The sequence below is a fragment of the Notamacropus eugenii genome, chromosome 7, assembly GCF_028372415.1.
Source record: "Notamacropus eugenii isolate mMacEug1 chromosome 7, mMacEug1.pri_v2, whole genome shotgun sequence".
Classification (NCBI taxonomy): Eukaryota; Metazoa; Chordata; class Mammalia; order Diprotodontia; family Macropodidae; genus Notamacropus; species Notamacropus eugenii.
Window position 1 is genome coordinate 152567149 of NC_092878.1, and position 12019 is coordinate 152579167.

The window sequence follows — 12019 nt, forward strand, 5'->3', positions numbered from 1 at the left end:
TTCTCATTAGAATTGTTAGTACATATTTTTGTCTTTCTTTCTATGAAACCTCTAAAATCTATGTCCAAAACTAGAGTGCATGTCAGACTATGCTCAGTTTTTCTCTTTCACAAATTCTAAGATGAAATGGTTACTTCCCCAAGAGGTTTCCCTCCTTTCCAATTCAACAACTACTTCTTTCTTGCTGGTGAGATCAGATTCAGAATAGATATTCTCGTTATTGGTTCCTGGACCTTTTGAATTGGGAAACTATCAAGACAAGTCCAATTTTTATTAGCTGACCTTCTTTTGACCTCTTCAGAGAGAAGCAATATATATGGCAGACACACATATAATTGAAATCCACCATCACTACCATTTCATACCTTCACCATAAACTTGGGACTGATTTCCTGAACCATTTCTACTTTCTGTCTTGGTGCTCCTATCCTCCTATGAGATTGCTTCTACTGCTGCCCACATTGATTTTTATCACTATTTCCTCTATCCAGCTTTTCCCCTTCTAGTTCATGGGTTTCCTCACCTGGGGATAGTTTCTTAATACACAATACTGATTAACCTGTGTTGCCTCACACTTATTCCTCAAGATTCCACTTTAAAATATCCAAATATGCCTTTGAGCTTTCTTCCCTCTTTCTCATCTTTTTCTTCCCCCCACCACACTACAAATGTGTCATGTATCAACACAGACTCACCTGAATGAGCCTTAAATTGCAACCCCCAATGACCCACTGTCAAAGGAATATCTGATTACACTTTTGTCATCCAGGTGGTAATTTGCAACTGTAGACTCCTGTAATAACCCATCTTCCCAGTTTCTGTCTTCCCTTAAGGTTCTTCCTACCTGGGGATATATCTCAATATTTCAATGCCCCAACATCTGGAGACCCATCAAAATCAGTGGGAAAATGCATTCAATGTTCCAAACAACCAACTTATAAACACAAAGGACAAAATGATATGTAGAACAAAGACCATATATCAATATTGACTTCAGGTAATATGTTTAATTATTTTTCTCCCAAAAGATATGTTTAAAATGTGCCATAGTACGTAGTCTTCACATTCTCCTTCAATATGTTAAGGTACATTACTATCAAAGCTGATACTGTTCATAAACAACAAATTGATACAATTCAGTAGACTCTTACTGTTCAGATTCATAAGCAACAAATTGCATATAACACAATTTTATGTTTAACAAGATTTTAAATATAAACTATATCCTAGAATATTTTACAGAATTAAAAACATGCAATTTTAGTGTTTTCAAGCAAGGTGAGAAAAATATAGAATCTTATATACAACATATAACACTTGAAAGTCAGATACTACTCATGGATTTTTTTTGACGAAAACATGAAGACATGCTGCAAAGACATGATTGGCCCAAATCTTATCTTCTCCCTCAATATCACTGAAATTGAGAAAAATCAGTAGATGTTTAGGACATTTTGGTACTCTAACAAAATAAACCTTAAAATAATAGTGAAAAGGTGGGTCAAATTTAGATACCCTTCCCAAAGTGAACAGAATTCTTTGAACTAAAGAGATATTAGATATTGGCACTGTAGCCACTGCAGAAAATATGATTTAGTGACATACAGCAAACAACTGGAATGAAGTTATCATCCTTAAGACCATAAGTGGTTACTAAATGTGTCATGTGGGGAGATAACATTACTCTTTCATATCTTCTTGTATCCAAAGAATGACACTACTTAAGCATATAGTAATAGATTCTATTAAATTAGGATTTAGTGAAAAGTAAATGTTATGAATTTGCAGCAAGGACTTTTAATGCAATTCCAGACCTTTGTATGTTGGTTATTTTTAGGATTGTTTTTTCCCCTTCTTTAGTGTTAGAGTGTACAGTGGATTGCTCACTCAAAGTGAGAATGTGAGAAGACCTTAGCCTGAGAGGGCCAAGGTCTCACCTTGCATCCTGGGCCATCTCCAGTCATCCTGATGAATATCAGACCAGTAGACACAGATGGCTCAGGAGAAGAAAGCAAGCTTGTTGACCTTGCACAGCCCTCCCTCACTCAAATCAGTCAACTACTAGTCATGGCATCATCTTGATGTGTCATGGTCCTCTTTGAGAACAAAGGGCAAACATAACAGCAACAATAGTGGATTATATTACAGCTTTCTGGGAAATCTTGAGTTTAGTATCAAGCTTTATAAACTTGTCAACATTCACATACCCATGTCTTTGACATATGTACCCCCTTTTAAAGTTTTATCTCTGACACTCAGCCTTTAAAAACAACACAGGAAGCAAGGGTGAGGAAAAACAGTGAACAGTGTAACTATTGAAAGCACATAGAAGATACTTTATGGACATCTTAAATGTGGGATACTGTATGGGAAATGTGAAAACAACACTGCCCTGTGTGGCTATTGAGTGACAAGTGAGCTATGTTGATTTATTTTCTATCCTAATACCAGTTCCAGTTGGTATTTCTTTCTTTCATGTGCTTTCTCAAGGAAAGATCCAGCTGCTTATGGAGGTTAGTTAAATGAATTTTAAAGCTGGAGTGGGGGTGGGGTAGGGAAGAAGTGGGAAGTGGTAGAATCAAAACCTGATTTTTTACTTCATTCTGGATTGCCTTTCCTATAGTGAATTCAATATAGATCATGTCTATAAATTAAATGAATGGATTGTCATTGAACAATTATTTCAGTGAGATGATGGATTAGAAATAGCCAAGGTGAAAGCGTGATGACCTTGACTGAAAACATGATGCTCAGTGTTCACATAGGTGATGTTCAAATTTGTTGAATGCATGAAATGTCTAAAGAATTTAGAGCACGATTTAATTTGTGCCACCAAATACAGCTATGACACTTGGAATGTCATTGATTTTTATTACCCTACCTTTATTTAATTTCCCTTTTGTATCTTTTAAATAAATTTCTAAGATTTTTAAAAACAGAAACTTAATCAAAACTCAAGTCTTGATGCATAAGTCCACAAGAAATAGGTACTATGTCCAAGCTGTCTGCTTTTGTACAAATATGATGGTACAATTTATGACTATCAAAGGTAGAAGGTTCTGAAGTTTCTGGAGTCAAGAACTATTGTCCCTAGCGTGTGGTCCTGGAGCTTATACCTCAGAACAGAAGGCAAAAAAAATGGTACTCACTTGACGTATAATCCAGAGTAGCCCTACTCTAAATTTGAATGATTCTTGACATTTCGAGACTTGTCGAGGGGGTCATGTTGCTAAAAGTGGTTCTCAGGAACTGACTTGAGGTTCCTGTAGATTTAGTCAGATCCAAAAGAAAAGTGCTATCTATTTCTTTACATGCATCCCTTTGTGACTAGCAATCTTCATAGGAAGATGTCGTAAGAACTCATGACTTACAAACTCTAAGACTATGAAATTGCTTCAAGCAATGTTCATCTGGCAGATAAACCACTTTGAGAAAATGGATAACTTGGCTATATGTTTGCCTTATCTCACTGATGGTTTTTACCTGTGCAGCTATCAAGGTTTTTAAGCAGGAAAATGCTACATATCATCAGATGACTGATATCTAATACTCATTTGGCCTCTAGCACATTGGGTGGACCCTTTATGATAGATTGATGGGAAAAAGGACAAGAGCTACATAGGATGGGGTATGGTTTGCATCTCTGGAGGACGTCTGCAAGACGATGACATTCCAGTTCCATTAGCATCTTGGAGTATCAAAGCCTTGAAGCCTTGAAGAATCTCACGATGCTGCACAAAGCAGTAGGGCATTTTGTAGAAAAGAAAACCAAAGGTATGTATATACATTAATGATTTAATATCTCATGATTACTCTAGTTCACTGCTGGTGGGAAATAATTTTGGACTAACTTTGTTTACCTACAATTAATAAGTCTTAAATGGAATGCTGTACATAGCCACTTAAATAAACATTCAGTTCTTGCTGGGGAGTGGAGAAGAAAACTCTTTTCCCAGACCATTCCCATTGTCCATATTTGTCATTTGTGAATGTTTTCTTTGTCATAGGACTTCAAGGCAAATTATATCTTCACTTTCCAGTCCTTTCCTTTGACGTCAATTTTCACGATGTTTTCCAACAAATTGCTATGTAAGAGATGCATTGCTGTTATTTGTCAACATTTACTTGAGTATCCTGGATGCATTACAGGAGATGGCCTTGAATTGAATTCCTGTACAAGCTTGCAAGTTTTGTTGCTTTCAATAAAGCACTTAGTCCAGGACTAGGAACTTCTTATAAAATTGATTTTATGTATAAAATACTGTATGCACTTTATACACTAACAAACATTCCGTCATACAAAAAATAATAAAATAAAAAATAAAAATAAAATCTCCATGAACATCTTTTAAAAGAAAAATATATGGTTTGACCTTTTTTAACATAAATATTATTAATAAAACAAAATTATTAACACTAAGAAATTGTCACCAGGCAGATAGTAGGGCATGTGCCACTTGCTTCTTCTTTTAGACTTGTAGCAATGCTGAATTATTTTCATCATTTGAAGTCACCTTTTCATATTCCTTGTTTGAGTCTTTGCTTTTTCGGTTTTTATACCTGGAAACATGCAAAAATGAAAAAAAAAATATCCATTAATACTTCAGCAGAGTAAAGCATGTCTGCCCTGTTTAGCAAGAAAAATAATTGTATGGACTCAAAGGCTGCATGAGCCGCCATCTTATATAATCAGGGCTACCAGACCTCTATGGCAGACTTTGAACAGATGGTTTTGATCAAGTTCAAGTTAAATACATAAGACTCTGCTATTTGGTGATCATCATCAACCATGAGTACATGATAATCTTTCGTGCTCTTGCTGTTAACTTTATATGATCAAAAACAGAACTACACTAGGAAACAAAAAAAGATAAATGCCCATCAGACCTTACTTCAAGAATATGAAAATTCATAGGACATATGTCATGAATTTTTAATGACACATCATTGTTAACTATGGAATTTTTGGTCTGCAATTGGAAGGAACCTTAGAAGCCATCTAGTCCAGTCTCCTCATTTTACAGATGAGGAAACTGAGACCAAAGATATACATATATATACAGAGAGAGAGAGAAAGAGAGAGAGAGAGAGAGAGAGAGAGAGAGAGAGAGAGAGAGAGAGAGAGAGAGAGAGAGAGAGAGAGGGAGAGAGAGGGAGAGAGAGGGAGAGAGAGGGAGAGCCTAGTGTCCCATTATATCTTTTTCAGCCTTCAGTTCTATGTTCCCTTGAACAGATACACTTTGAATCTCAGAAAACATGGTCCTTTTCCAACGAAGAGCTGCAGATATGTTTATGTACAGTACTTACTCCCTCCTCACTACTAGGTATCACTCTTTTCATCTCAAACACTCATGTGTATCTGTGGTTTCAATAATTAGATGTTTCATCCAGTTACACTGATGATAACCCATTGATGTTTACCCATCTTTTCCATGAGGTTAGTTCAGGAGACCATTCAATATCCTTGGGACCTTCCTTATTTTCTCTTGGGATTGCAAGGTCACACAACCCTTAGCAAGTTATCTGATGTCTCATGGATGCCACATGACAACATGTAGGAATCTAAGTTGTAGATTGTAGAGAAAGTGCCCACCGACATTGAAAGAGGGGCTTACCTCACCTGGGAGTTCCTAATACCAATAAAATCATAAGCTCAGGACCTAATCCCCTGCCTTCATGACAACCTGTGTGAGTTGGATAATTAGAGCTAGCAGTCACAGAGCATGAATTCTTAATGAAACATGTTTTATTCTTAACAAAAACATGCTTTTCTCAATATTAAATCTGTGTACACTACTATTGCTGTTGACTTACCTAAAGTCACACAGCAGATAAGTTATACAGGAAAGATCTGAGCTTAATTCTCTGAACTCCAAGTCCCATTGTTTCTCTATCACAAATCATTTCCAGTTTATAAATGAAGAGACAAGCTCAGGGATTCACTCACATGCCTATTAGGTCTCCATGAAAGTTTTGTCTGGACTGTCACCCTACTACTACTACTACTACTACTACTACTACTACTACTACTACTACTACTACTACTACTACTATTACTACTACTGCTGCTGCTGCTACTACTACTACTCCTATTCCTACTCCTACTACTACTGTTACTACTACTGCTACTACTACTACTACTGCTACTACTATTGCTACTGCTGCTGCTGCTGCTGCTACTGCTATTACTACTACTGTTACTGTTACTCTTCCTATATGAGCAATAAGAAAAGAAAAAAAGTGTAAATAAATTGTATCTTACCACCTGAGGAAGTAATATGTGGAGCCACCAATGACAATCAGGAACAGAAGGATAAGGATGACCGTCAGTACCACGTATTCTTTGCTCAAGGGTTTTTGAACAGTTAGCAAAAAATGCTCGCATCGACTGCCAGTGTAACCCACATCACACCTAGGTAAAAAATAGAAACGATAGGCATAGTTATTTATAATACATATTCTATATTACACACACACATACATATACATATATGTGGACATATACACACATATACATATACATATGTGTGTGTGACATTACGGCAGAAGCTGTGATCTCGTAACCTTGTGGACATGCTGCTCTCCACTCTCCAGTAGAATATAAGCTTCCTGAAAGCAGGGTTTTATTTATTTATTTTGGTTTTGGTTTTGTGTTTCTAGTACTTGGTAGATAATAGTCCCTTAATCATTTTTTAAATTAAAAGAATACAAAACATTAAACAGTGGAAGAAACAAAGTCATTTCTCATGCATGTGAATGTTTATAAAAGAAGTCATTATTGGATATCAAAAATTGAGTGTTATATTTCATATAAATAGCGTCAGCGGCAACTGAGTGGCACAGAGGTTAGAGCGCTGGACCTAGATTCAAGAAGACCTGAGTTCCAATCTGCCTTCAACCACTTACTGGCTGTGTAACCTTGGGCAGGCAAATCACTTTACTGCTGTCTGCCTCAATTGTCTCATCTGTAAAATGGGCATAATAATAGCCTCGACCTCACAAGGTTGTTGTGAAGCTTAAATGAGATAATATTTGTACAAAGCTTTGCAGATATTAAAGTTCTGTGTGAATGCTGCCCATCTATAAAGGAACAAATACTGTGGGGATTTTAAAGCCTCTCAGTTGCTATTTTGATATCCGAAGTAAACTGTGATTTTATATAAGTGGCATCATCCAACAGAGAAATTAACTGAGTACTCTAGAATACGGCAGCTAAATGACAAAGTAGATAGAGTGCTGGCTCTGGAGTTATGAGAACATGAGTTCAAATCCATCTTCAGACACTTGCTACCTATGTAACCCAACTACTTCTACTTAACCTTGTTTGTCTCAGTTTCCTCATTTGTAAAATGAGCTAGAGAAGGAAATGGTAAACTCCTCCAGAATCAGAAAACCCCAAATGAGGTCATAGAAGGTCAGTCATGACTGAAATAATTTAATTACAACTCTAGAAAATATTTGCGTCCATTTTCTCTTTTTATGTTGCCTGAAATTTTCTTAAAATCCATACAAGGCACATACAAAATACATACTAATTTTATTCAACCCAATACGCATATGTTACATGCCTATTATGTGCCAGGCACTATGAGCCCTGGAGAATGCGGAGCAGGGGAGGAGCATGATCAGATTTAGGAAGCCTTGGGAAGAATACGTTGGCAGATCTTTGAAGAATGAATTGGGAAGGACAGAGTCCAGAAGCAGGTAAAATAATTAAAAGGAAATTATCCGACAAGAGGCAATGATGGTCACTTACCTACAGGAGTTTTGACTCATATCCACCACGTAAATGCATTGCCCATGTAAACAGAAGTCTTCCATGTCCTCTCCACATTTTGTAATTGCCACTTGAGCCACCCGAGGATTATTTTCTATTTGAACTGTGGAAAGAATGGAAAACAGATGAATTATTTTGCTTCAGTCTTTTAAAAACTGTGTCAACTTTTCTTATAATGATACATGTCATCAAGCTACCATTGCAAGCAGGTGACACAGTTTCCCAAGAAGCCAGCCCAGGCCTCTTGGAGTTTATTTTAATGGAATTTCTGAATTTAATAGAACTTCTGAATTTAATAGAATTTCTTAAAATAGTAGAATTCTAATAGAATTTTAGTAGGATTTTAATAGAATTTAATAGAATAAAATAATTTTAATAGAATTTTTAGAATACAATTTAATAGAATTTTTAAATAGAATTTTAATAAAATTTAATAGAATTTATGGAGGATTTCAGAAGTGAGGAAATGGAGGTGCTTAACCATGGAGTCCCAAAGGAGGGACATATACAAAGCAAGCATCAGCTGATCCAAGCATGCCATGGCCATGGGATGGGAAAGCACCATCTTATATTAGCCAATGAAGGTCTTATTCAAGGGTCTCCACTCCAACCTGTTCCTGAGCAAGGACTCTCATTGATACATTCCTCCCTGATGAGTCATCCTCCAGCCACTGACCAAAGAGCAGCATTGAGGTGGATTAAAAGGGCACCTAACAAGGTAGCATCCTCCTCCTTTGGTCCATCTCACTTTTTAGGAAGTTTTTCTTGATATTAAATGAGATAGCTAGATGGCACAGTAGACAGCCAAGTGGGTTTAGAATCAAGAAGACTCCTCTTCATGAGTTCAAATCTGGCCTCAGATACTTACTAGCTATTTGACCCTGGTCAAGTCACTTAACCCTTTTTGCTTCAGTTTCCTCATCTGTAAAATGAGCTGGAGAAGGAAATGGCAAACCACTGCACTATCTCTGCCAAGAAAACCCCAAATGGGGTCACAAAGAATTGGATAGACTGAAACAACGCAACAATAATTTGATGTTAAGCCGACTCTGTTTCTGTGCAATATCTACTCCTTACTCTTAGCTTAACAATAGTGGAATTAATAGGATGCTTGATACAACTTTTACCTATTTCTTTTAGTTCAATGATGATGATGATGGTGGAATTGAAATACTTTGTATAACTTTGACCCATTACTTCTAATTTAATAATAAGAATAAACAGCATTTCTGTATCATTCTTCTACCTATTACTCTTAGTTTAATAATAATAATAGGATACAAATCATATTATAAAATTTCTACCTATTACTCTTAGTTTAAAAATAATAATAATATTTATGTATCACTTTAAGGTTCACAAAGCCCTTAATAAAAATTATTTAATTTATACTCACAGCAGCCCTGGGAAGTAGGTGTTACTTTTATCCCCATTTTACAGATATTATCCCCATTTACAGATAAGGCAAACTGAGTTTAAGCAAAGAGTCACCAGCAGTGTCTGAGGGGGGATTTACTGCCAGATCTTCTTCACTTTGGGTCTCTCAGATACTTGAACACAACAACCATGTTTCTCTCAAGTCACCAGGTTGACCATCCCTCAGTTCTTTGAACTTATCCTCTTAAGACATCACATTCCGAGCCTGCCTCTAACAGGTACAGCCACAGGGCACAAAGCACGGGGCCCAGACTTGAGAAGATCCAAGTAAAGTCTACCCTCAGAAACTCACTACCTATATGACGCTGGGCAAGTCACTTAACTTCTATCTACCTCAGTTTCCTCAAACTGTAAAATAGAGATCATAATTGCATTGACCTCCTGGGGTTTTTGTAGGAATCAAATGAGAAAATAATACTTGTAATTCACTTAGTACAGTGCCTAATATACTGTAGGCATATAATAAATGCTTATCCCTTTCCTCTTTCCCCTTCAGACACTTTCTATCCCTGTGATCCTGGGCAAGTTAACTTAAGCTCTGTTTGCCTCAGTTTCCTAATCTGTAAAGTAGAAAAAATAATATTATCTACCTCCCAAGGTTGTGGTGAGGACTCCATTTGGGAGTATTTGCAAAGAGTTCTGAAAGTCTTCTTGCTATCATTATTATTAATTACATGAGTTGAGCTGTTGTTAAGCCTAACCTACCTGTTTGTCTTTATAATACTCCCCCCCCCACACACATCTTTTTTGTCTTTCTTTGTAACAGTGCCTAGCACGGTAAGGTTTAATGAATGCTTGACTGACTTGGGCTATTATAATTCAATATCATAGAAAATATAATAGAAATTCCAATTTTCCAAATTCTAGATTAATGTTCAATTGCTCTCTGGACATCCACTCTTCATGGGACTCTTGTGTCAAATAGTATAATGGATAAAAAGTTATCACCTCCTCCTCCTTTTAATTGGACCTGTGATTTCATCAGTGTAAAGAGCTCCCAGGGAAAAATCCCCTATACCAGTGCCAATCAACAACTGTTTTGCAACTTAGAGTCTTAGAAAATTTGCCTGGTGCACCGAGAGGTTGGGACTTGCCCAAGGTCACACAACTATCACATGTTGGATATGAGATTTGGTTCCAGGCCTTCCTGACTCAGAGGCCAGCTTCCCAATAGCACTATATTACTCTCCCTCCATAATATGCATGAAGACCCTTTGAAGAAGAAGAAAACCTGATAGAAATATGAGTTATTGGTATGACTGGTAACATCTGGATTCTGCCAAATGCCCACTCCCCATGGCCTGTGGGGAGGATACAGGAGGGATGGGCTCAAGGTACAGAATGAGAAACATTTCAGAGTAAGGCCAACCTGGAAATTAATTGTGTTCCTGGGACTTGTTTTTTCTCTTTTTTCAGTAAGAGGAAGAGAGAATCAATGCTTTTTAATTAAAGCAAAAGTTAATTTTAAAAAAGAGAATGTAGGTCCCTCCCTCTCTCCCCACACCTGTAAACCTTAACTTTGGACAGTGTGGCCATTCCTGCCACAGCACTCACCAAAGTCATCCCCAATGAAGAGATCCTACGAGCAGCTCCCATGTACTGAGCCCTGGGTGTAGCCTGGTATGAAGCAGAACAGGAATGACCTGATTCTGCAATTCAGCACCTAGGCTGTTGCAGGCTAGTACTTAGATGCTGGGGTGGGGGGAGGAGGAGGAGGAGAGGAAGGGAACATGTCCGGCTGACACTGACTTGAAGACCTTGCATGGACTTCTTTTGCCATGGTCGTTGGCATTGTGAGGTATTCCAACAAGTGTACCAGTATCCCAAATCAAGGGAACACATGTTGGAGCCCACCTGCCAACTGTCCTTAAGGTGTCAGTTTGGGATAGCACCTTGAGGATGATTGAAGGGTCCCAAGGTCTGAAGGAATTTTGGCAGATCCAAAGCAAGGGCCACAGAGATGCGGGGAAATGGGAGCTCTGAAGTCTCAATTTCCAGTACCAATTTCCTCTGATAGAGCTGTAAAAGTGTGTGGTGGGGGGAGAAAGGGGAACTGACTTTTGGACAAATCTTGTTTTCTCTATGACCTATGTGAATGTCCTCAAGTTGTTTTCCTTCTTTGAGACTCAATTTTCTCCATTGTAAAATGGGGATAGAAATATTGAAACTAACCATTTATTGAGAAGCAAGTGCTTTGTAAATTAAAAAGTATCTTTTCATAAAAGATCTTAGATCTAAAGTTGTAAGGCACCCTTGGAGATAGTGATGGTGATGATAAAAATAGCAAAAATTTATTTAAAGCTTTAAGATTTGCAAAGAAATTTACAAATGTCTGATTTAATCCTTACAACAAGCATTTATTAAATGCCTACTATATGCCAGAGGGGCAACTAGATGGATAGAGCGCTGGGTCGGGAATTAGCATTATCTTTCTGAGTTTAAATCTAGCCTAAACCACTCATTAGCTGTGTGACCCTAGGTAAGTCACTTAATCTTATTTGACTCAGTTTCCTCACATGTAAATGAACTGGAGAAGGAAATGGCAAACCACTCCACTATCTTTGCCAACAAAACCCAAAATAGGCTCACAAAGAGTCAGACACAACTGAACAACAACTATAAAACTGTCCCAAGGACTGCGCTAAGGTCTGGTGAGATAAAAAAAGGCCAAAAAAACCAGTCTGTGCTCTCAAAGATGGAGACAAACTTATTTATGAAGTTCCTACTGTGTTCCAGGAACTGAGTTAAGTATTTTACAAATTTATTTCATTCGATCCTTATAACTATACAAGCAGATAAACGTTA

At 37.3% G+C, this 12019-nt stretch overlaps 1 protein-coding gene across 2 annotated transcripts in view; it reads right to left on the reverse strand.

Annotated features, from left to right (window-relative positions):
* Positions 1-3775: 3775 nt before the first annotated feature.
* EREG (epiregulin) overlaps positions 3776-12019 on the reverse strand; it is a 30137-nt gene continuing 21893 nt past the window's right edge. Inside the window, exons 3-5 of one of the 2 annotated variants that reach the window (XM_072624260.1) lie at positions 7757-7880; positions 6263-6412; positions 3776-4560 (exon numbers count right to left, since the gene is read on the reverse strand). In XM_072624260.1, coding sequence (XP_072480361.1) covers positions 4470-4560; positions 6263-6412; positions 7757-7880 — 365 coding nt within the window. In that variant the 3' untranslated portion in view covers positions 3776-4469. The remainder of the gene's footprint in view (positions 4561-6262; positions 6413-7756; positions 7881-12019) is intronic. The other variant, XM_072624261.1, reaches the window with a different exon arrangement.